The sequence below is a fragment of the Salvelinus namaycush genome, chromosome 29 (assembly GCF_016432855.1).
Source record: "Salvelinus namaycush isolate Seneca chromosome 29, SaNama_1.0, whole genome shotgun sequence".
Lineage (NCBI taxonomy): Eukaryota > Metazoa > Chordata > Actinopteri > Salmoniformes > Salmonidae > Salvelinus > Salvelinus namaycush.
Window position 1 is genome coordinate 26,423,084 of NC_052335.1, and position 26,393 is coordinate 26,449,476.

At 46.8% G+C, this 26,393-nt stretch overlaps 1 protein-coding gene across 1 annotated transcript in view; it reads right to left on the minus strand.

Annotated features, from left to right (window-relative positions):
* Positions 1–657: 657 nt before the first annotated feature.
* The window catches only part of LOC120024355 (unconventional myosin-VI-like), a 116,907-nt gene continuing 91,171 nt past the window's right edge, over positions 658–26,393 (minus strand). The window contains exons 23-35 of the mRNA XM_038968577.1: positions 25,978–26,107; positions 25,138–25,228; positions 24,685–24,835; positions 21,704–21,912; positions 20,040–20,118; positions 15,840–16,000; positions 15,640–15,681; positions 15,152–15,190; positions 14,133–14,171; positions 10,694–10,800; positions 7,477–7,617; positions 1,583–1,801; positions 658–1,440 (exon numbers count right to left, since the gene is read on the minus strand). Coding sequence (XP_038824505.1) covers positions 1,241–1,440; positions 1,583–1,801; positions 7,477–7,617; positions 10,694–10,800; positions 14,133–14,171; positions 15,152–15,190; positions 15,640–15,681; positions 15,840–16,000; positions 20,040–20,118; positions 21,704–21,912; positions 24,685–24,835; positions 25,138–25,228; positions 25,978–26,107 — 1,608 coding nt within the window. The 3' untranslated portion in view covers positions 658–1,240. The remainder of the gene's footprint in view (positions 1,441–1,582; positions 1,802–7,476; positions 7,618–10,693; positions 10,801–14,132; positions 14,172–15,151; positions 15,191–15,639; positions 15,682–15,839; positions 16,001–20,039; positions 20,119–21,703; positions 21,913–24,684; positions 24,836–25,137; positions 25,229–25,977; positions 26,108–26,393) is intronic.

The following is a 26,393-nucleotide window of genomic DNA, read 5'->3' on the forward strand; positions in this document are numbered from 1 at the left end:
CATTTGGTCCGACAGTATGATTTGATATCGTAGAGTATCTCAAGATTTGTATTATTCACTTCTCATAATTAAGTTTGATCTATACATTATTTTTATTTTTGTTTAAATATTTGGAAGACATTGTTTCAAGTGGAGAACATGAAACAATGCATTTCAATTTCAACCATGTGGCTTTAGAAATGAATGGTTGGGGAATGTGTAAAGGAAATATTTCTTTACCTTTCATTAGCAAACCTAAATCACACATATGAAGAATAAAACAAACAGCTCCTAACCAAACAGTAAGGACTGAAGGAACAAATCAACAAACCCATATTACATTCAGTCTGAAAGCCAGAGGTAAAAAAAATTATTACAGTATTATCAAATATTATAATTAGAAATTAATGTGAATTTATGTGCAGTTACTAAAAAAATATCCTTAGAGAAGAACCTGACGCTCAAGTATAACTGCCTCACATGAGAAAACAGAGAGGTGCAACCTAGCCCATTTCTACCCCAACCTACCCCATTTCTACCCCTCTCTTGTGCAAGTATTGTCCTATAATAACTACATGAAAATAAACAGCAAGTATTGGTTTGAGTGAAATGATCAACAAGCTGTTAAGACTGCAGAGACAAAATGTTGACTTCAGTTTAAATCACAAAGACATAATATTAAACATCAACAATTTAATACTCTTAAAACTTATTTGGAGGCAGCTTTGAAACACTTCCTACTTTCAGCAAATTACCCTGTTAAAGTAGTTTTAATAAGGCCTCGTAGTTAAAGTAGCAGGAATATTAAAAGGAAAACATCCACATTTGCTCGAGAAACAAAACTAGATGTAATAATTAGTCACTGTCTGATTCCTCTGCATAGGTTCACTGCAAATTCCCCCGCACCCACCAAGAAATAATACATCAAGACAATTGAAAGCAGCTAAGACCAACAACATGAACAATAGAAAAAAGACAATTAACAAAGTGGTTAACTTATGACTTGCCCCAGTCAAAACATGGTACAGTAGGCTTGAATACCCACTGTGTTAGGTACAGTAGCTTAGTGCATTCTTCCCTTTGCTGTAGTGAGAGAAAGCCCCGTGGTTTAAGACAGGGTGCTTTAGCTCCAGGGTGAAGTTTCCCAGAGTACAGATCAAGGATCAGCTTCCCCTCCCCCAATCCTAACCTTAACCTTTAGGTGGGGAAAATGCTAAACTGACCCATGATCAGCGACTAGGGGCAAATTCACCCTACACCCTTACTTGAGGAGGGTCTGCAGCATGGCTGTGGCGTAGGTGGGGCGGGCCTGTCGTTTCTCGATGGCTCTCCGGAGGTACTGGATGCCCCCGCAGCGCTCCCAGATCTCCTCAAACTGCCGGGGCAGGATCTCAGCTCCCCTCTTCCTCGTCAAGCCTGTTTCCTCCAGGCTCAGCTCACACATCTCCATGTCGTCTTTCCCTAGAGACACAGACCGCAAAACAATAGAGCATTGTGCCTGTGAGGCAGTAAGACTATAAATCGTACAGATAAATGAGCGTGCACACGCACACGAGAGAGAGAGAAGATCGCTTATAATATGAGTTCTGTGTCACTGACTGACCTGCCACCAGCAGGATGGGCTGCTTGTCCGGGTGCAGCTCCATCTGCCTGGCGATCCAGGGCCCGTCAAAGTGGGCGTACCACCAGCCCTTCTTTTTGTTCTGGGGGTCCTTGTACTGGTCCCCGGGCCGGATGAAGGGGATGCGGAAGTAGCGCTGCTGCCTGTTCATGGCCACCTCATGTTGCCTGGCTGGGATGGGCGGGGCTGAGTTCGCCTGGGCTGTTGGGGGAGGGGCTAGTTAGACTAATGACGCTTGTTGATTGGAATGGGAAGGAACAATAGCCTAACCAATAGGGATGGGGTAGAAACAGGAACCAATATGAATGGTAACATAAACCAATAGACTGGGAAGTAACAGGAACCAAAAGGAATGCAGGGAGTGTGATGTTGCTCGAGCTAGGGAGGAGGGGTCAGCACTAGCAGTAGATCACAGAGCTACTGATCAAAGGGGGAGTAAATGAGAGCGACAAGCAGCATGTCAGGTGATGGTTAAAGAGTTTGAATGCTCGTATCAAAACAAAGAGCATAGATTTGCATATTCTCCACAAAGTGGAGCGTAAATAAATGAGGGATAGTGATTGAAGGGGGTGGATGGGTGGGAGGCGCTATGGATAAAAGGACCAGAGAAAGAGAGTGGTAGAATAGCCTCAGCCCTGTTGACAGGCGTGGTACAGCAGTGGTTCTCAACCCCAGTCCTCTGGTACCCCTCAACAGCACACATTTTTGTTGTACCTCAGACAAAAAAACACCTATTTCCACTCATTGAGGGCTTGATGATTAGTTGACAAGTTGAATCATGTGCGCTTGTCCGAGGCCACAACAAAAATATGTGCTGTTGGTGGTACTGGAGGACTGGAGTATGGATACAGTACAGTATGGATACAGTAAAGTATATATCCTTTCCTTTAAAGCAACATATCCCAGATCCACTGTCACCAAACGAAATGGATCTTTCACTCCAACTTAGTAAAAGTAGAAGTACAACATTTTGTGACTAACTGTGAAGACGCTAACACGTCGGCACCCCAACCCCATTGAGGTATTATATTAACTAGAGACAAGGAACAGCAATGGCCGCCCACCCATTCCCAACACCTTTCAGAGTCCCTCCCTCGTTTTTGTCCAGAGAGAAAGCTGAAACCGAGAGTGACCGATATAATTTCTTTGTGGCATTTGTTCCAGTGACATACTGTATATATAATCTATAGGGCCCTCAAACTCCAATCTGGACCTCGAAGCCAGTTCCATTGCTTCTTCTCATTCTTCCCCTCTAATCAGGGATTGATTTAGACCTGGGACACCAGGTGGGTGCAATTCATTATCAGGTAGAACAGAAAACCATCAGGCTCCGGACCTCGTAGGGCAGGGGTTCCCAAACTCGGTCCTTGGGTTTTTTGCACTAGCACTACACAGCTGATTAAAATAATGAACTCATCTTCAAGCTTTAATAATGTCAATCAGCTGTGTAATGTTAGGGCAAAATCCAAAACGTGCACCCCTTGCAGTGCCGAGGACTTAGTTTGGGAAACGCTGGGGTCTCTTCTAAATAATTATGAAGTTGAAATAAACTATAAGATGGTGCAAAAGTCATGTAAGGAAAATATATAGAGAATGAATAACATTAGAGAGTACCCCTGCTCTGGGGTGTCAAATCAAATTGCATATTTTGGACCAATGGGTAAATAATCTGTTAATTGTATAGATACTCCTCTGAAAAGGCCAATGGTTCAAACTTCATGTCAAAAGTTCTTGGAGTTTTTACCCTTGTAGGATGGTCAACATTAGGGTGACTAAATCAATGGAGGCCAGAGAATAAGTGGTAATAAAAAATAAAAGAAATAAAAGAAAAATCAGGAAAATAGCATTGCGTCAGCTGGGCTGGATGCTGTGAGAGAATTAAGGCATACTGACAGGCTCAACTTTGACCTCGTCATATTCCTTCTCGAATCAGGAGAACATAAAACAATACAAAGGTAAGATAGATTTTGAGACATGACATGTAGTATTTTCATATTTTAGTGTATGGTTTTCATATTAATGCGAAATTCCTGTTCTTTTTAGAAGATTTCTCACAAAAACAAGCGTACCACTGTGAAATGTCAATGGAGAACGGAGCAAACCACAAGCTTTTTTTATTTTCAAAGCAATTTACATTCAATTCAGTTCCTGTCACGTTAATTTGGCTTTTGTTACCCGTGGAAACAACTTTGCAGACCACCACAATATGTAAAATCCACAAAAGTCGCTGTCACAGCCTTATTCTAAAATGGATTAAATCGTTCCCCCCCCCCCCCTCATCAATCTACGCACAATACCCCATAATGACAAAGCAAAAACTGTGTTTTGGACATTTTTGCGAATGTACACTACCGTTCAAAAGTCTGGGGTCACTTAGAAATGTACTTGTTTTTTGAAAGAAAAACTCGTTTTTTTGTCCATTAAAAGAACATAAAATTGATCAGAAATACAGTGTAGACATTGTTAATGTTGTAAATGACTATTGTAGCTGGAAATGGCAGATGTTTAATGGAATATCTACATAGGCGTACAGAGGCCCATTATCAATTATGTTAGCACAGCTGAAAACTATTGTGCTGATTAAAGAAGCAATAAAACAGACCTTCTTTAGTCTAGTTGTGTATCTGGAGCATCAGCATCTGTGGGTTCGACTACAGGCTCAAAATGGCCAGAAACAAAGAACTTTCTTCTGAAACTCGTCAGTCTTATTCTTGTTCAGAGAAATGAACGCTGTGACCTACTCCGTTCACAAAACAGCACAAACTGGTTCTAACCAGAATAGAAAGAGGAGTGGGAGGCCCCGGTGCACAACTGAGCAAGAGGACAAGTACATTAGAGTGTCTAGTTTGAGAAACAAATGCCTCGCAAGTCCTCAACTGGCAGCTTAATTAAATAGTATCCGCAAAACACCAGTCTCAACGTCAACAGTGAAGAGGCGACTCCGGGATGCTGGCCTTCTAGGCAGAGTTCCTCTGTCCAGCGTCTGTGTTCTTTTGCCCACCTTAATCTTTTCTTTTTATTGGCCAGTCTGAGATATGTCTTTTTCTTTGCAACTCTGCCTAGAAGGCCAGCATCCCGGGGTCACCTCAGCAGGTTGACGTGTTATGCTGTCACACTCCAATAAACACGACGAGACGGAGACCCGCAGTGTCTCAAATGGCACCCTATTCTCTATGGGCCCCGGTCAAAAGTAGTGCACTATCTAACATGCTTACTAGACCGGGCGCAACATGCGCATGTTGATTTTGTCCACCCACACCAGACGCAATCAGGACACGCAGGTTGAAATATCAAAACGAACTCTGAACTATATTAATTTGGGGACAGGCCGAAAAGCATTAAACATTTATGACCATTTTGCTAGCTAGCTTGCTGTTGCTAGCCAATTCATCCTGGGATATAAACATTGGGTTGTTATTATTACCTGAAACGCACAAGGTCCTCTACTCCGACAATTAATCCACAGACAAAAGGGTAAACAGGCCTCCCGAGTGGCACAGTGGTCTAAGGCACTGCATTGCAGTGCTAGCTGTGTCACAAGATATCCTGGTTCGTGACCGGGAGACCCATGGGGCGGCGCACAATTGGCCCAGCTTCGTCCAGGTTAGGGGAGGTTCTTGTCCCGTCCCGCACTAGCGACTCCTGTGTCAGGCCAAGCGCAATGCACGCTGACACGATCGCCAGATGTACAGTGTTTCCTCCGACACATTGATGTGGCTGGCTTCCGGGTTAAGCGGGCACTGTGTCAAGAAGCAGTGCAGCTTGGCTGGGTTTCGGAGGATGCACTGCTCTCGACCTTCGCCTCTACCGAGTCTGTACGGGAGTTGCAGCAATGGAACAAGACTGTAACTACCAATTGGATACCACAAAATTGGGGAGAAATAGGGGTAAAAAAAAAGAAAAAAAGAAGAGGAGTAAACAGAGTTTGTTTCTAGTAATCTCTCCTCCTTCAGGCTTCTTCTTTGGACTTTATATGGCGGTTGGCAACCAACTTTAAGGTGCATTACCACCACCAACTGGACTGGAGTGCGGGCCTTAGTTCATCTTTCAATCACCCACGTGGGTATATGCTCCTAAAAACCAATGAGGAAATGGCATGTGGGTATATTCTCCTAAAAACCAATGAGGAGATGGGAGAGGGGAACTTGCAGCGCTTCAAGTGTCACAAATAGAACCAAGTTCTATTTTAGCGCCTGGTTACAGAGACACTCGCTGACGCGCGGGAGAAGTGTGGGTGCAATGATTGAATAACATGCATGTCTACATTTATTTTGCAACGAGAGCGGTATGGTCAGCATGTGAGGAATAAGGTGTCATTTGGGACGCGCCCACACATCCATCCCAAACACAACTTAGCCTGATTGCCTGAGCACTTTTAGCTCCCATTGTCAGCGTAGCCACATCACATTTGCATCAGCATCAATAACACCAGCCATTTAGGCACTTTGAAATCTCTTTGTGCACATCCTCATTCTCGATCAGCTTACGTTAGACGTTTGACTACACTGTGTCTCGTACAATAGCCTACACCCTAATAATCTTCAAAGAATGGCAGGTGCACTTAGTTGACAACCTCTTAATAACCTTCTTCTGTCCCAGGAATAAAATAACATGCAATCTAAAGACGATTCATTTTTTAGAAAGAAACCAGTTGCTCTATGATTCCTTACGCCATCACCAAGGTTGCATACCAAATGGCACCCTATTTCCTATATAGTGCACTACTGTTGACCAGAGCCTTATGGGTCCTGGTAAAAAGTAGTGCACTACAAGGAAAGGGTGCATCCCAAAACAGAAAGTAAACCCCTTCCACACAGGGTAGTGAGTACCACACCCCTCCGTTTCCCGATGGTTAATAGATGGGTTAGGGGCTGAGGTTAGTGATGCTGCTACATCATGGAGAACCACTTACGTGCTTGTCTCACACGAGGTGCGAGATCTGAAAGTAAACATGCCAGGTTACACTTACAAACATCACATGTAGTATGACACAGGTATGAAACAAACAACATGCAAGACAAGATCATGGAATGACAAATGGATTTCCTATAAATACATTTTTGAGCCTATCACATCATCATAGATGTTAGGGGAAGAAGAAACCATAATATATAATGACAGAGTCATTACCACATCTTTACATGTGTTTACGGTAGCCAGGACCGGCCTAAATTGATGACACCATAGGCATGGAAGAACGGGGAGAGTCATTCCACTGTGTATGGTCATTCACAAGCAAAATCATTAGATTGTAGGCTATATTATGCTAGGACCCTGAAAATATGAGCTCTCCTCAGCCTCTGGCTTGTTATTGTGTCAGAGAGCAGGTAGAGGTATAGCTGGTACTGTGCTGTGTATGCCCACTAAGTGAGAGGTGGGGGCTGGGCATAGCTACAGACCCTATAATTATACATGATGATTCTGTATGTAATTCTATGGGGGCTGGGTATGTGGTCCAATCAGTAGTCTAACAGACTAAAATAAAGTGTGTCTGCACTCTGTCACACGGGGGAAAATAGCTCTTTGTCGTCATGGTGACTGCTCATGGAAATGAAGCAGAACCAGGAGCAAGACAGCACAGGTTTCTATGGAGAACAATGAGAAGAGGTCAGGCTGGAGGAAGAGAGTAGCCACTACCAGGATGTGTCCCAAATGGCACCCTATTCACTAGTATCAGTACTATATTAGAATATTCAATAGGGGGCTAAAGCTCTGACCGAGTCTCTTTGGGTCGGCCTCCTCTAGGGTATTGGGAGCAGAATAAAAATGGATGTTTTCCGAATCACGCCTATCAAAGCATTGAAAAAGACACCTACAGTGATGTTGTACTGTATAACACTGCCTGAAATATCTCCTGCGGGTTGGGGTTCCCTTACCATAGTCGGTGACTGATTTGGGGGCCCTCTGCTCTGTGATGCCGGGGTTGTTGCCACGCTTCTTGTTCTTTGACTTCCAGGCGTGGTAGACCTTCAGCCGGCGGTGGAACTCCTCTCGGCAGGCAGCCAGCAACTCAATGTCTGCAGGTGGAGAGAAAGAGAAAAAGAGAGGGAATGGGAGAGAGGCGAGAAAAAGAAAAGGGAGAGAGAGAAGAAAGGGAGGGAGAAATATGAGAGCATAGCAGGTACTGAAGTAAACCAGCCAACTAGAACCACCCGTGTGACAGACGGACGGACGGACTGCCAACAGACGGACGGACGGCCTGCCAACAGACGGACGGCCTGCCAACAGACGGACGGCCTGCCAACAGACGGACGGACTGCCAACAGACGGACGGACTGCCAACAGACGGACGGACTGCCAACAGACGGACGGACGGGCGGACTGCCAACAGACGGACGGACGGGCGGACTGCCAACAGACGGACGGACGGGCGGACTGCCAACAGACGGGCGGACTGCCAACAGACGGACGGACTGCCAACAGACGGACGGACGGCCAACAGACGGACGGGCGGACTGCCAACAGCCGGTCGGGCGGACTGCCAACAGCCGGTCGGGCGGACTGCCAACAGCCGGTCGGGCGGACTGCCAACAGACGGACGGGCGGACTGCCAACAGACGGACGGGCGGACTGCCAACAGACGGACGGGCGGACTGCCAACAGACGGACGGGCGGACTGCCAACAGACGGACGGGCGGACTGCCAACAGACGGACGGGCGGACTGCCAACAGACGGACGGGCGGACTGCCTACAGACTGCCAACAGACGGCCGGGCGGACTGCCAACAGACGGCCGGGCGGACTGCCAACAGACGGCCGGGCGGACTGCCAACAGACGGCCGGGCGGACTGCCAACAGACGGCCGGGCGGACTGCCAACAGACGGCCGGGCGGACTGCCAACAGACGGCCGGGCGGACTGCCAACAGACGGCCGGGCGGACTGCCAACAGACGGCCGGGCGGACTGCCAACAGACGGCCGGGCGGACTGCCAACAGACGGCCGGGCGGACTGCCAACAGACGGTCGGACGGACTGTCAACAGACGGGCTGCCAACAGACGGACGGGCGGACTGCCAACAGACGGTCGGACGGACTGTCAACAGACGGGCTGCCAACAGACGGACGGGCGGACTGCCAACAGACGGTCGGACTGCCAACAGACGGTCGGACGGACTGCCAACAGACGGTCGGACGGACTGCCAACAGACGGTCGGACGGACTGACAACAGACGGTCGGACGGACTGCCAACAGACGGTCGGGCGGACTGCCAACAGACGGACGGGCGGACTGCCAACAGACGGACGGGCGGACTGCCAATAGACGGACGGACTGCCACCAGACGGTCGGACGGACTGCCAACAGACGGTCGGTCGGACTGCCAACAGACGGTCGGACGGACTGCCAACAGACGGTCGGACGGACTGCCAACAGACGGTCGGACGGACTGCCAACAGACGGTCGGACTGACTGCCAACAGACGGGCTGCCAACAGACGGACGGTCGGACCGCCAACAGACGGACGGTCGGACCGCCAACAGACGGGCGGACCGCCAACAGACGGGCGGTCGGGCGGACCGCCAACAGACTGACGGTCGGAACAGACCGCCAACAGACGGTCGGAACAGACCGCCAACAGGCGGTCGGAACAGACCGCCAACAGGCGGTCGGAACAGACCGCCAACAGACGGTCGGAACAGACCGCCAACAGACGGTCGGAACAGACCGCCAACAGAAGGTCGGACTGCCAACAGAAGATCGGACTGCCAACAGAAGGTCGGACTGCCAACAGAAGGTCGGACGTACGGACGGACTGCCAACAGACGGACGGACTGAGAACGGACGGACAACAGACAGACGGACGGACTGCCAGCAGACAGACGGTCGGACGGACTGCCAGCAGACAGACGGACGGACGGACTGCCAGCAGACAGACGGACGGACGGACTGCCAGCAGACGGACGGACGGACTGCCAGCAGACGGACGGACGGACTGCCAGCAGACGGACGGACGGACTGCCAGCAGACGGACGGACGGACTGCCAGCAGACGGACGGACGGACTGCCAACAGACGGACGGACGGACTGCCAACAGACGGACGGTCGGACTGCCAACAGACGGACGGTCGGACTGCCAACAGACGGACGGTCGGACTGCCAACAGACGGACGGTCGGACTGCCAACAGACGGACGGTCGGACTGCCAACAGACGGACGGTCGGACTGCCAACAGACGGACGGTCGGACTGCCAACAGACGGACGGTCGGACTGCCAACAGACGGACGGTCGGACTGCCAACAGACGGTCGGGCGGACTGCCAACAGACGGTCGGGCGGACTGCCAACAGACAGATGGATGGATGGAGGACTACCAACAGACATACTACTTGAAGATTTTCATTAATTTAATAACAATTTAAAAGTCATAAAAGAAGAAAGACGAGACAGCATTATCAGTTTCATTGTCAATCTATGTCTTCATGAAATTCTAAAACAATTGCTGCTAGGATTAAAATGCATTTAAGTTGTCAATCAGCATACCGGCTGAAGTCCCGGAGTGAAATATGGTGTGAAATTAGATGGTTAATACCTGCTAAGTGCCTTGCTAAAGTTGAGTGCACAAATATGGCTTCCTACCCTCCAGATAAATGAGTAATTTCACTGTCAAAATGTCTTCCTGTAACGTGCATACTACTTAACATCAGCATGCCTGATCATTTCGAAGGAAAACGGAGATGTTTTACTTTCAATACAGATGGTCTGCAGCCCCAGATACCTATTGTTGGGCATATTTGACACATACGACACAGAGCTTGGGGAGCTGCCAATCAGTCTACGTCCCAAATGAAACCCTATTCCTTACATAGTGCACTACGTTTGAACACTGGTACCATACTGTTCTACCAAATGATAGAAGAATTTGATCAACATGTAAAACGATGTGATCAAATAATAAGGTGGGTATTAATAAATAAACATAGAGCAAGTAAAAGCTGTAAAATCATAGCTCACTTTTAACCCTAAGCAAAACAGGCTCAGAGAACTGACAGTTCAATATTACATGAGGTTCGTTAAGAGCAATATCACAGCAAAATGTCAGAGTCAAGTTTCTTAATGATTTTCAACCACATGTTTGGCATGGCTGACTTTCTTACCACAGGATGTGTTGATGGCGTCCCTCAGCTCGGCGTATTTCCACTTGCTGAGCTCGTACTTCTTGGTGCCAGCAGCAGCAGCTTTGGTAGCCTGAACCTGTGGGCCTCTGGCAACACAGACACATCCAGGACAGTGGGGTTACAACCAGCACAGTGGGGTTACAACCAGCACAGTGGGGTTACAACCAGCACAGTGGGGTTACAACCAGGACAGGGGGGTTACAACCAGCACAGTGGGGTTACAACCAGCACAGTGGGGTTACAACCAGCACAGTGGGGTTACAACCAGCACAGTGGGGTTACAACCAGGACAGGGGGGTTACAACCAGGACAGTGGGGTTACAACCAGCACAGGGGGGTTACAACCAGCACAGGGGGGTTACAACCAGGACAGGGGGGTTACAACCAGGACAGGGGGGTTACAACCAGCACAGGGGGGTTACAACCAGCACAGTGGGGTTACAACCAGCACAGTGGGGTTACAACCAGGACAGTGGGGTTACAACCAGCACAGTGGGGTTACAACCAGGACAGTGGGGTTACAACCAGCACAGTGGGGTTACAACCAGGACAGTGGGGTTACAACCAGCACAGTGGGGTTACAACCAGCACAGTGGGGTTACAACCAGCACAGTGGGGTTACAACCAGCACAGTGGGGTTACAACCAGGACAGTGGGGTTACAACCAGGACAGTGGGGTTACAACCAGCACAGTGGGGTTACAACCAGCACAGTGGGGTTACAACCAGCACAGTGGGGTTACAACCAGCACAGTGGGGTTACAACCAGCACAGTGGGGTTACAACCAGCACAGTGGGGTTACAACCAGCACAGTGGGGTTACAACCAGCACAGTGGGGTTACAACCAGGACAGTGGGGTTACAACCAGCACAGGGGGGTTACAACCAGCACAGTGGGGTTACAACCAGGACAGTGGGGTTACAACCAGGACAGTGGGGTTACAACCAGCACAGTGGGGTTACAACCAGGACAGTGGGGTTACAACCAGCACAGTGGGGTTACAACCAGGACAGGGGGGTTACAACCAGGACAGGGGGGTTACAACCAGGACAGGGGGGTTACAACCAGGACAGGGGGGTTACAACCAGGACAGTGGGGTTACAACCAGGACAGTGGGGTTACAACCAGGACAGTGGGGTTACAACCAGGACAGTGGGGTTACAACCAGCACAGTGGGGTTACAACCAGCACAGTGGGGTTACAACCAGCACAGTGGGGTTACAACCAGCACAGGGGGGTTACAACCAGCACAGTGGGGTTACAACCAGCACAGGGGGGTTACAACCAGCACAGTGGGGTTACAACCAGCACAGTGGGGTTACAACCAGCACAGTGGGGTTACAACCAGCACAGTGGGGTTACAACCAGCACAGTGGGGTTACAACCAGCACAGTGGGGTTACAACCAGCACAGTGGGGTTACAACCAGGACAGTGGGGTTACAACCAGCACAGGGGGGTTACAACCAGCACAGGGGGGTTACAACCAGGACAGTGGGGTTACAACCAGGACAGTGGGGTTACAACCAGCACAGGGGGGTTACAACCAGGACAGTGGGGTTACAACCAGCACAGTGGGGTTACAACCAGCACAGTGGGGTTACAACCAGCACAGTGGGGTTACAACCAGCACAGTGGGGTTACAACCAGGACAGTGGGGTTACAACCAGGACAGTGGGGTTACAACCAGGACAGTGGGGTTACAACCAGCACAGGGGGGTTACAACCAGCACAGTGGGGTTACAACCAGCACAGTGGGGTTACAACCAGGACAGTGGGGTTACAACCAGGACAGTGGGGTTACAACCAGCACAGTGGGGTTACAACCCAAACAAGAGCAGTATACAGTGGCGGCTCCGGGGTGAAGTTTTCCCTGGGTACAGATTTAGGTGGTCACTAGCTGGCACAGCCACAAAGCCATTAAACCTAACCACACTACACACTCTTATGCCTAACACTAACTTTAAATTAGGATAAAAAAAAGTAAATGTTTTTTAGACAATAAAGACAATTTTGACTTTGCAGCTGGCCTATCTAGCAAAAACCACTCAGTTCTGCCTCCATGGCAAGATTCATGACAATAAACGTCAAACTGCAACTATTAGTAGAAAAAAAACTGACTTAAGATCATTTCACCCTACTCCACAGTAGAGCCAAATTGACACGATCCACAAGGAAAGAGATTTCAAAGGTCATCATTTGGGAGCAGGCTGATTAGGGGGATAATGTGGAGTTGGTCAGCTGCACTGTACAAGAGAAATTCAACAACCCCACAGCAGTAACACAACCTATTCAAAACCCAACTCGGAGCAGGTTTCTGTAGCGTGAGGCAGCTTGTTGGTCATGGAACTGCTCCAGTGCTGCATTATTTTGACCGGCCATTGTAAGGGAGGGTTTCCCAGACGAAGATTAAAGACTTAACCTCTCTCCAGGAAACTGGTCCTATGTGTACTTCTCCTCTCCAGCTGTTTGTTGCTGGTCTGTTCTGCCGTCACCTCCACCACAGTGCTGCTGACTGCTGACAGGGCTGATTAAGTCCTGGCTGGGATGTGCCACTTTTAGAACACTGACTCTGGATCTGAGCCTGGAATTAGGGGGTGGGCCCTGGGCCACCTGAGGCCATTCACACCATAATCCTATTGACTGACTGAGCAATTGAGCCTCTCCACCCAGGGGAGCTGGCCTCGCACACTTGGAGCAGTTGGTGGCTGTTCCATTAACCTTGGGCTAGAGGGCCGGTCACCTTCTGCTACCACTTCCTGTGGCCGGTGGCCATGTGTCGCTATGAGGAGTAGAGGCAGGCGGCTTGAGCCAATTAGTACACAGACAAAGTGACAGTAGTGCCTGCTGGGTGTGGCCTCCGGGTCAAACGTCACTCATTCAGTCATTCTGATGGCGCGAGGCTGGCCCCATGGCATCAGCTAATGGGGATCCAATAAAGAACAGCTGCTCTACTACAGTGTGAAACTAGTGGGCCAGGAATCAGGACAAGGCTGACTTATATAATGTGTGACTAACTATAATAGTTAGAACCAACATATGACAAGGTCCCGTTGTAGACTGAGTCTCGCCATTATTTACTTACCTCTATTTGAAATAAAAGCTAGCTAAAAGTAAGTTATTGTCTGAGATCTAACAACTTAAAAAGACAGTCTGATTTGAAAACCAATCATTAATTTGCATGGTGGGGAGCCCCACCCCATTGTGTAGGAATTCTCAACAATGATTAATGGTTAATTGTGTGGAATTATGCAGAATTACCCCTAATTAAGGCGATGAATCCCTATTAAGACGATTAGTATTTATTCACACATCATATACTTCTGTTGATCATGTCGTTTCTATCCATTGAGTTTAAAGTGATTGTGAAGATTTTCTGAGATGTCATTCATGAAACTTAAAGTAAGGATCTCTACCCACCTAGACAGAAGCTCAGACATTTCCTTGGCCATTTCCTCCCTAAAAGGACATGATGAGCCCAGCACAATAACAGTTAGAACCACGGAGACACTTTCAATACCATCCAACTGTCACACGTGTACAATGATTGCAGTTCTAAGACGGCACACAGAGGAAGACGACGTGTAGAGAGTGTGTGTGCATGTGCAGACAACAGGATAACACACTCTTCTCCCTAACAAGAACGCGGATGCTTTACAGGTGGCGTGACACACAGAGGCTGATCTGTCAGTGTGTGTGTGTCTATGTAATCGTGTCTGTGTAGAGTGTGTGTGATCTTTTCAGCATGAGGCTGTAAAAACAGCCCAGAGCTCAGAATGTGAACCTCCTTCCTGCTGTTCTGAGGAGGAAGATGTTACATAATTATAAGAGCTTCTCTTCCTGATTGGGACACTCTCAGGTGACGCACATTGAGCCAACGTGCACATTCTAATATCTACACTCTGCCTAGATCCTCTGGAATTGTCCTTCATAGCGATTTCTTATTACCTGACGAGAGAGCACATTTCCGAGAAATTGATCAAGGGCTTAAAAAAAAGCGAAATGGACAGAAACAGAGAAAGTAACCATACGGCAAATCCATTAGGACCCTTCAAAACACCACTTCAGAGAGTGTCATACAGGTGAGTGCACAGCAGAATGTATCTGATTCACAATGTGACACATCCATTAAACACATGTTAGTGAGTTGGTTCGGTTTAGGGGCTGTGGAGGTCTAGTTACCAGATGCTAGTTTCCGTGCTACTGTGTACAGTAGAATAGATTAGTAATATCAAGATAATGGCCAGTGTAGTCAGCTTAGGCGTTGCATTTCCACAATGCATTCTTTTCAGCCTCAATATTAAAAAAATACAAACAAAAGCATGCATCAAAAATGATATAAAGTGTGATATTCTATGTGTACCACTACTGAATAAAAAGTGCCAGAGTGCTGAAGGTGTGTTTAAACATAGTGAAGGAGGTGTTTAAAAGGAACCTACATGGACATGCTCTTGAGCTTTTGAGATCCACCAGCTCCCCTGCAACAAGAGAATGGTGAGGATTACAATGCTCTGACACTATACACAATACAGGAGACAATCAGGAACTGGAAGAAAAGGTCATTCCCTTTCCTCTCTTACTTTGATTTGTTAAAGGATAGATCATTCCTCTCTGACATTAATTAGAAAATAAAGGAAAATGATTGACAGTCAAAGTGATTCAGTCATGTCTGAGAATCTAATTCTGAGGTAAAATTCCTTGTACATGTAAATAAAGGTGATTCTGATTCGGAAGTTGAATGAGATTGTTTAAATATCATAATTAGCCTATCATCGATCAATGGCTGTGCTTGCTTGATAGAGTTAAGGTTGGTTGGTTGACTTAAAAGATTGCTACAGTATGCAGTGTAGTTATGGTTCAGTGGTCAGGGGGTGGTCAGGTTTAGGTTGGACTGGAGGGATTAAAGGGTTGAATCGTGGTGTCTTACGTAGCTCTCTCTGGGGAGGATGGACCACCTGAGGTGCCGTTACTGGGAGAAGAGAAGAGAAGAGATTGGTTAAGCGGGCCTACTGACGCTCAGAGATGAAAAATATATTTCCGTCTCTCCAAAGTCCACATCAAGCCCCATCTCTGCTTTACATCAGAGGGGTAGAGACAGTGTATGGAGGTATGTTAGTGAGCTGTTACCTGCGCAGGCCTGCGTCATTCTGGGTGTCCTCTGGGATGAGTTCAGCCTCGCTCTGGGCGATCCTCATGGCCAGCTCCCTGTCGCGCCTCTCCTGCTCCAGGATGTTCTGACGCGCCGCCACCTCCTCCCGCTCAGCCTCCAGCTGAACATCCATCTCTGCCTGCAGAGAGACGGCATGTTTGAATATATACACAGACACACCCACCCACACACACACACAGACACACACACACACCCACACGCGCATGCGCACACACACAGACACACCCACACGCGCATGCGCACGCACACACACACACCCACACGCGCATGCGCACGCACACAGACACACCCACACACACACACACCCACACACGCACACACATGCATGCACACACAAATCCGCAAATTACAGACAATCCCAATACTACTGTGAGTGGTTCTTTACTCCCCATAATAAGGGATGCAGGGCAGCTGGGGGTTTGGACGGACCCAGTAATATGATTGGATTGTACTGCCTGCACCATGTCCACTCATAAGTCATTCATAAGTCATTCATAAGTCATTCTCTGCCCAGCCCCAGCCAGACTCATGAAGGGTACCAGAAACAGGGAAAAGCTGTCAGATCAAAAGCCTTGAGATATAACATAGGCCTAACATTTTCCAGTGCTCTCAAAATAGCAGCCCATCCCTGCAGGTTCGGTGTGTCTCCAGGTTCAGAAAATTGGGTGATACTCCGTTTGGCACCTTCTTCAGTCCCTTTGGCAGCTTCCTCACACTCACACTCTCTTTGGGTCACCCACAGTAACACAAAGGACAAGAATAGGAGAAATATAAGCACCTGTGTGTCTCTCTGCGTTTCCTGCTCTCTCTCTAAGCCCAACATTCTCTCTCTGTCGGTCTCTGTCGGTCTCGCAATTTCAATTCAAGGAGCTTTATTGGCATGGTTTACATTACCAAAGCAAGTGAACTGGATAAACAAAAGTGAAATAAACAATAAAGTGAGCAGTAAATATTACACCCATACAAGTTCCAAAAGAATAAAGACATTTCAAATGACATATTATGTCTATATACAGTGTTGTAATGATATGCAAATAGTTAAAGTACAAAAGGGAAAATAAATAAACAAATATGGGTTGCATTTACAATGGTGTTTGTTCTTCACTGGTTACCCTTTTGTTGTGGCAACAGGTCACAAATTGTGCTGCTGTGATGTCACACTGTGGTATTTCACCCAATAGACATGGGAGTTTATCAAAATTGGATTTGTTTTTTCGAATTCTTTGTGGGTCTGTGTAATCTGAGGGGAATATGTTCTCTAATAGTCATACATTGGGCAGGAGGTTAGGAAGTGCAGCTCAGTTTCCACCTCATTTTGTGGGCAGTGTGCACATATAGTCTGTCTTCTCCTGAGAGCCAGGTCTGCCTACGGCGGCCTTTCTCAATAGCAAGGCTATGCTCACTGAGTCTGTACATAGCCAAAGCTTTCCTTAATTGTGTGTCAGTCACAGTGGTCAGGTATTCCGCCAATGTGTACTCTTTGTTAAGGGCCGAATATCATTCTAGTTTACACTGTTTTTTTGTAAATTCTTTCTAATGTGTCAAGTAATTATCTTTTTGTTTTCTCATGATTTGGTTGGGTCTAATTGTGTTGCTGTCCTTTGTGTTTGTTAACAGAGCCCCAGGACCAGCTTGCTTGGGGGACTCTTCTCCAGGTTCATCTCTCTGTAGGTGATGGCTTGTTATGGAAGGTTTGGGAATCGCTTCCTTTTCGGTGGTTGTAGAATTTAACGTCTCTTTTCTGGATCTCTGTCTCTCCCTGTCTCTGTGTGTGTGTCTCTCTCTCTCTCTCCATCTGTGTGTGTGTGTGTGTGTGTGTGTGTGTGTCTCTCTCTCTCTTTCTGTGTCTCTCTCAATTCAATTCAATAGCCTTTATTGCCATGGTAAGTTAAATTACTTACATTGTCAAAATACACATATAACAACAATGGTGGGACCAACAGCAATATGACATCAATAATAATAGTAGTAGTGGAACTGGTATCACCATTAACAGCAAAAACAACATTAATGAGAATAATACATTAAAGCAATAGTGAGTCTCAACATGACAGAAGACACATGACACGGTATGAAAGCCAAAACAAAACGGGAAATATTATTGACATTACACTGGCCGTCTCTCGGGTTGTGGCAGGGGGACATTTTGGGAAAGAAAGATTATCTTAGGTCTGAGTATTTGTCCCAGTGTAATAGGAAATGCAGTTCTGTCTCTACCTCTCCCCTGGAGCAGAGTGAGCACAGCCTGTCCTCTCTGGGCAGCCAGGTTTGCCTGTGACGACCAGTCTCTATAGCCAGACTGTGCTCACTGAGTCTGTACATAGAAAACTGAGGAAAACACTGACTATCAGTCACAGTGATCAGATAGTCTGCCACCATGTACTGTCTGTTTACAGCCAAATAGCATTGAAGTTGACTTAGATTTTTTGTGGTGTCTTTCCAATTGGTGATATTTTTCTTTTTGCTTTGTGATGATTTGGTTGGGCCAGATTTTCTGAGTGCTGTCCTGAGGCTCTATGGGGATGGTTTGGGTTAGTGAACTGAGCCTTAGAACCAGTTGACTGAGGGGACTCTTCTCTTGTTTCAACTCTTGACATTGTAGGGCTGTGTTATGAAATGTTTTGTTTTTAGATGGTTGTAAAATTTGATGACCCCCATTCTTTCTTTGCACTTGCAATACAGTCTTGCAAAACTTTGCATGCAGTATTTCGAATGGATGTTTGTCCTATTTGGTAAATGCATTATTTCATACAACGGAACATTTTGAGCCAGATTCTAAGTTCCTTTTAATGTCATAGAATGCTCTTCATGCTTTGTCTCTCAGCTCGTTCACAGCCATGTGTTGCTGATAGTTAGTCCTAGATACTTGTCGTTTTTGAAGTGTTCTATTAAAACTGTGTCCAGACCTCTTTTGGAATATCATTATATTTGTTTTCTTCAGGTTAACTGTCAGAGCACAGATCTGTTAGAACCAGTGCTGCTGCTGTAACCGCTCCTTAGTGGGAGACAGCAGCACCAGGTCATCTGCGTATAGCAGTCTCTCTCTGTGTGTGTGTGTGTGTGTGTGTGTGTGTGTGTGTGTGTGTGTGTGTGTGTGTGTGTGTGTGTGTGTGTGTGTGTGTGTCTCTCATACAGATGTGGAGAAGGAGACTGTGTGAGACAGGGCCTGATTAGACACCTTACACATGCACTAATGAGCCTTTCTTCTGCCTGTGGGTCCCTCAGCGAGCATTCGCTGTAGTCTGCTGGAGCTGGCCACCATCCAGGGGCTCAATTGAGAAAGCAGTCTACTAACACCTCAGAGTTAGGGAACAAGCAGTCTACTAACACCTCAGAGTTAGGGAGCAGGGGCAGTATTGAAAAGAAGATCTCACTTTTTTAAAATTGAGTTCAGAGAACAACCTACGAAACTCATTTTGGAAGAAAAGTTCCCTTGAAGGCATTTGTTGATAAGAAAAACTAATATGAACATTGGAGAAAAAACATCACTCTGAAGTTAGAGGAAGTTTGATGTAGTTTTTTCCTCCCAAAACTCAAACATCTGCAGTGCATGTCATGAATATTTACACCAACGCGTGCACAGAAGCCCAATATGATGGTGAATCTAAAGAGTAAAAAGTCTGTTTGAAAAGCACCAAGCCTGCCCTGGGCTCAGGGTGGGCACAAGGCAAGACACTTTGATCTTAGGGAGCAGCTTTCAGCATTAAACGCCTGTAGCTGATCTGGGGTCAGATCTCTGGAGGTTATCGGAGCTTTCCCTCTCCAATTGGACAACATGGGGAGCCAGACAAACAGTATATTACCCTCAGATGTCTTATCTCCACAGAACTGGAGTGACTGGGAGTATGGTCGGTCGGCCAGTGAGAGTGATGGAGCGAGACAGAGACAGACAGAGAGAGATAAAGAGATGGCAGCGAGAGAAGAGATGGCGAGAGAGAGAAAAAGAAAGAGATGGCAAGAGAGAGAAAGAGATGGAGAGGCCGGTGGTGGGGAAAGAACAACACAGATGTTTGACTGAGCTCTCCTGCCAGAGAACATTGAGAAGTAGAGCAGGGGAAGTGGAGCATTGTACTAAAGCCAGATTGTTAACTCCTTACGCCCTGCGGCAGACACTGACCAGGAGAAACCAACAGCGGAAGAAGAAAACTGTCACTAACCTGAAGCTTTCTCTCCTCTTCCTCTCTTTGTTTCCGCTCCTCTTCTTCGTGTTTCCGCTTCAGCTCCATCTCCGCTTTCCTGAGGAAGAGTAAGAAAGGCTATTAATGTCTGGTGTCACTGCAATATAAAGATCCTAACCAATACTGTACCATAAGTAATGGAAAGAGCTTCTACTGTACAGCCGCTCCTCAGTAATAGTCAAGGCCAATCAATACTTTATCCACCCTACTACAGACTTGAGGAAAAACCAGTTTTACCAACGGCCCCAAAAAATAACTATCCATCCAGTTAGGACGCTGCTACAGATCTGCAGTAAACAGTCGCATCAATTCATTGGCCCAAATAAATCATCCCTACAGTAATATTCTAGAGGTCTCGCTGCGCTTCACAGTGTTATATGGGTTTTGACTGACAGCCGTTCTGAACTTGAGCACAGCTCGCGACAACAAGTTGCCCCCATCACTCCCCTTAATTGGGCAATTTTCTTGTTGTCTGAGTGAGGGAAATTCTGTAAATTAAGATGACTTGGTGTAATTTGAAAGATGTGACGTTGAGGATTATAATAAGTATTGCTTTGATGTCGTACAAGCAAGCCAGACACCTGTGAGTCCAAATGTGCACTCCACATTTCTAAATCATATAGCCATGTCATATACAGTGTCAATGTTTACGATCACTATGTTTGATGTACAGTTACCAGTTGACATGTCGTCATATCCTGGGTTGTTCTGAACAAAATGAGCCTGTTTATTTATTCTGAAGAAAATTTGCCGGACCTGAATCCACTTATGAGTCCTTTCTATGCCACCAACATGATGACCTGTTTCTCTGAACTGCCCAGTGAAAGCCTAACACTTTATTACTTAGCTAGTCATATTGGCAATAGGACAAGCTTTCAAATTATGCCCACCTGACCCAGATTGATTTATAATAGACTGTTTTTGGATTGCATACACAACAGTAATTGTGTGATGGCGGGGATGCAGGGTTGTGCTCCAAACTAAATAACTACACGTGTGCTGGCTCTAGTTCCTCAATGGCACAGCTAGGAGAGCTCAATAAGTACCTGATCGTTGAAGACTGAGTCATAGGAGTGCATTGAAATAGCTTAGGAACTGTGTACACTTTGGATAGGTGTGTGGCCACACCAGTTAGTCCTCTCACTTAAACCGCTGTAATTATTTTTCATCTTATGTTGAAACTACCCCGCAATTTCCAGGAACAGTCTTATCATGTTACTGAATGCATCCAGAGTATTTTCACATTTCTTTATCAACAAATGTGGAGAAAAGCACAGTAAATGTAAACTGTACATAAAACCATAATGTTTGGATTCAGTCTTGTGTCAGGTGAAATGTTGTGTTCTAACCTTTGGTCTAATCAGTTCCCCATTATCTCTAAACTGTTCCCTTTCAATTGCTACCATGGCTAAGCATATGCTTTTCATATTTATTTAGTAAAGAAAATTTAATTTAGCCCTATCCATATAGGTCAATTCCCACGAGTGTAAAATATTAAATTAGGAGCTAGTGACTTGTGATGGATAATGGACCATCGGTTGGTCTTACAGGTTTTACATACACCAATAAAAGAGGGTCAGGACACGAGGCATGACTAATGTGTCGGAGCACCTCGGCTCTCAATCTTCATCTCCCCAACTCACAGACGCCTGTCCTCTTTGTCCTGCTTGCGGCGCTGCTCCTCCTCTTCCCTCCTCTTCTTCTCTCTCGCCATCTCCTCCTGGATCTTCTTCAGTCGCTCCTTCTCCTCCTCCTCTTTCTTCTTGTTCTGCATGGCCGTCAGCAGCTCCTCTGACCTGGTGACCAGGGCCTGGTACTCATGGTCCATGTCAATGCGGGTCATTGCTGTGGTCTGAGGGGAGAGGAGAGTAGAATCCCTTCAAAAAGGCTGCAGCCAAAACCCCGGGCTGGCTTCATTCATTCAATAAAGACTAAGCAAAGACCAACAGTTCATTTATTTCGTATTTATTTTGTATTTCATTCGTTATATGTGTCAAGCCCCTAAATCAAACACAAACAAATGCATGTTGTATATAATTAGGCACGCCTCTCCATTCTTTTGTGTGAAATTGCACAAACTCCAAACATACGTTGGGCTAGCACCTCACTCTGGAGCCAGCATCCTTGCTGGCTCGGTCGAAGTGGCTATTAAAGGGTCTAATTAGCCCCTACACACTCAATAATTTGGGACAATTGTGCATATGGAAGTGGCTTGCGTGAATGTACTGTAAATAGAGAGCCAAGGGGCGAGGGGAAGGGACTGGTTTGGGATTCAGCAAGTGTCTACTTGCGGCAAACAGAAATACAAACAAATGCCTTCCTGGAACATAAAGACACACGCCGCCTCACCTTATTGGTCTTGATGGTCCAGGAAGTTCCTATTTCTGTTTGCTGCCATCTCCTAACCTGAGCACTCACACATTCATCCCAATCAGAACCCCACATTTGTGACTGCTGAGCATCACCCTACATTTGTGATCTACAGAGCTTCCACACAGACAGTGGCATAGGATCGAATTAGAGGCAAATGTGTTACAGCAACACACTCTTCTGCAGATGAATATTCATATGCATCTGAGGTCAAATGAACCTTTTATCAGAATGCCTTATTCTGAGTCTGATGTGTTCTAACATCTCCCCAGGACATGGTGCACGATCTGTTTTCAGAACACAAACAAACAGACGTTCAATTACATTTTGTCTACCATATCAGACTCTGAACTCACACTTAGCAAGCACTTAACGGTAGCTTGTGTGGCTTAGTCGGTAGTGAATGGCTTTGCAACGCTATGGTCATTGGTTCGATTTCCGCTGGGGACACCCATAAGAAAATGTATGCACTCACCGTTGTAAGACGCTTTGGATAAAAGTGTCTGCTAAATGGCATATGACAAGTATTTCTTATGTAGCACATCTGACTCTGAACTCACACTTAGTTCCAACTTAAAGGCCCGCTACTCTCCGCTCTCTAAAGGCCCGCTACTCTCCGCTCTCTAAAGGCCCGCTACTCTCCGCTCTCTAAAGGCCCGCTACTCTCCGCTCTCTAAAGGCCCGCTACTCTCCGCTCTCTAAAGGCCCGCTACTCTCCGCTCTCTAAAGGCCCGCTACTCTCCGCTCTCTAAAGGCCCGCTACTCTCCGCTCTCTAAAGGCCCGCTACTCTCCGCTCTCTAAAGGCCCGCTACTCTCCGCTCTCTAAAGGCCCGCTACTCTCCGCTCTCTAAAGGCCCGCTACTCTCCGCTCTCTAAAGGCCCGCTACTCTCCGCTCTCTAAAGGCCCGCTACTCTCCGCTCTCTAAAGGCCCGCTACTCTCCGCTCTCTAAAGGCCCGCTACTCTCCGCTCTCTAAAGGCCCGCTACTCTCCGCTCTCTAAAGGCCCGCTACTCTCCGCTCTCTAAAGGCCCGCTACTCTCCGCTCTCTAAAGGCCCGCTACTCTCCGCTCTCTAAAGGCCCGCTACTCTCCGCTCTCTAAAGGCCCGCTACTCTCCGCTCTCTAAAGGCCCGCTACTCTCCGCTCTCTAAAGGCCCTCTACTCCCTATAATAGTGTCACCTTTAAAGGCTAGCAAATAAGTTGTATGCAAAATAACTAAATGTTTACCTGGCTTTTTTATAGATAATTAATAGGCTACTAGCATAAGCAGGGCCATAAAAATGCAAAAGGTAATATACATGGCGCTCCGAGACAAGATGCATATCATCTCAAAATGCAGAACATAACCTGTGGCCTAAGGCATCCTATTAAATCCAGCCGCCATCCACAACGATTAAAAAAATATCTCCTAGCTTCTAAATAAGCCACAATGCCATCGGGTAGAGAGAGAGGGCCAGATCCAGATATACAGTACCACTGCCAAAACATCATCAGGTTCGGTAAATAAATGACAAACCCTGAATCTTGAGAGAAAATTAGAAAAATCACTCAAGGGAGTCAAAGCGACCCTCATTTAAAATGCTTAGTACCCCAGAGGTTCCCCAAAATCCATAGTTTGACTAAACCAGACGTAATTACACACCATCTGGCTGGCTGAAGCCTCCTATTAGGTAAAGATTCCCTCCATCAACCATCACTAAATATTTCACCCTGGGATAAATTCAACATTGTTTTCTGAATGTCAATACGCCAGTGTGCGTGTAGAATCCTCTCAATGTCAAAGACATAAGATGTGTCCCAAGTAGCGCCCTATTATAGTGCACTTCTTTTGATGGGCCCTGGTTAAAAGTAGTGCATTATATGGGGAATAGGGTGCTGTTTGAGACACATCTTATGTCTTTGACATTGAGAGGATTCTACACGCACACTGGCGTATTGACATTTAGAAAACAATGTTGAATTTGGAAAACTAATTAATTATTAAATATGGAGGGGAGAAGAGAGCACGACATGTCATCGCCCATGTCATACACTTTGATTCTATACACATGCTGGCGTATTGACATTCAGAAAACAATGTTGAACGTGGAGAAATAATGAAATAAAGTGTTTCACCAAACTATCTTGACGAAATATACTTTTTGTACTCATAGAAGTCAGACAAGAGGAAAAAAGGGATTGTATAGAAGTTTGATTTAGGAGCATAGAACTAGGAGAGGTTGCAGAATGGAAGGCTGGCAGTATTCTCACACCTTGATTTTGAGCATGGTTGTGTTGATGGCATCGTCCAGCCCCTGAATCTGCGTGCTCATCTCCTGCTTCCCCTCCTTCAGGCCGGCGATCACCTCGTTGAACTTATCCATCCTGTTCTTCAGGTTACGCACCTTCACCAGCCCATCGATCCTGTACCCCAACACACGCACACACACACACACTTAGTCACTTGCGTTTAAACTTGAAACATTACAGAGACACATGATACCCCTCTCCCATTGCCCACAAGGCTCTGTTGTTTATCACTACAGATCTCCTGGAGCTTTACAGAGGTAATAAGACAGAGTCATGCGGTATACCAGCCGGTACCAATGAGACTGTCTCCGTGGCGATGCAGCCATGATGTGCTAAGCAGCCTGGCACCGCTGAGCTGTGAAAGTGCTGTATAACGAGAAGGGAGGGAGGGAGAGGAGGGATAAGAGGACACCTACCGCGGCTTGTGCTTCCTCCTGCACAGCCACATGCGCACCGTCTTCTGCATCTTGATGCAGGCACTGGCACGGTACAGTATCTTATTCCTCACTGTGGGAGAGAGAGAGACCGAGAGACAATGAGACTGACAGCCCAGACACTCACAGACTTGCAGGGACTGGCACAGTAACTCCACAGCCGTGGTGGTAATTCACACAGAGAGAGCAGACGGTATGGAAATGTTGCCTCAGTGAGTGTCTGTGACCCAAATGGCACCCTATTTCCTATACAGTGCACTACTTCAAAAGTGCATAGTGAAAGGAGTACACTATGTCGGGAATAGGATACCATTAGGGACACAGGCCCTCTAAGATTGGAGGTGTATACTGGGCAGGTAATAGATCATATCTGGAGGGTAACAGGCCGAGGTGAACTGTCTGCCAACAGGGCACACAGCACACTAGAGTAATGGAGGAAAAAGCTATATCTTGGTCCAGGATGAAGATGTTCACAATGACTGATTTCAGAGTTTAATGAGGCAGTCTGAATATATCAGAGGATATCTCCACACAAAACAGATGGCCAGAGCCAGTTAGTTAGCGTTTTATGATCAGAATTGGATCGGGGCAATTAGTGCCATCACTTTAAACTATTTGTCTTCTAGAACATGACAGGGCTCGTGTTCACAAAGAATCTCAGGGTAGGAGTGCTGATCTAGGATCAGGTCCCCCCTGTCTATATAATTTATTCATTATGACCTAAATGGGAAAACTGACACTAGATCAGCAATCCTACTCAGACGCTTTGTGAATACGGGCCCTGGTGTATAATGATGTGGAAGGTAGCAGGATGTTACTCACGTTTGATGACAGAGAGGGAACACCACTGGACCTTCTTCCAGCGGCTGCAGATGAGCCACTGGTTGACCTTCTTCACCAGCTCCGCCAGGTGGTCTGGGTCCGACTTCATGATCTGATCAAACTCCTTAAACTGAGGGGAGGATGGATGGAGAAAGAAGGGATGAAAGAGTGATGGAGAAATGAGAGAAAATAATGAGGAGAGGGACCAAAGAGAAGGATGAAGAGAGTAGAATGGAGAAATGAGAGAGGGATGGAGAGTTGAGATACAGGAATGGAGAGAGATGAGATACAGGAATGGAGAGAGAGATGAGATACAGGAATGGAGAGAGAGATGAGAGAAAATGGAGGGATGAGAGAGGAGAATGGGGAGAGAGATGAGAGAGAGGTGAGAGAAGAGTGGAGGGATGAGAGAGAAG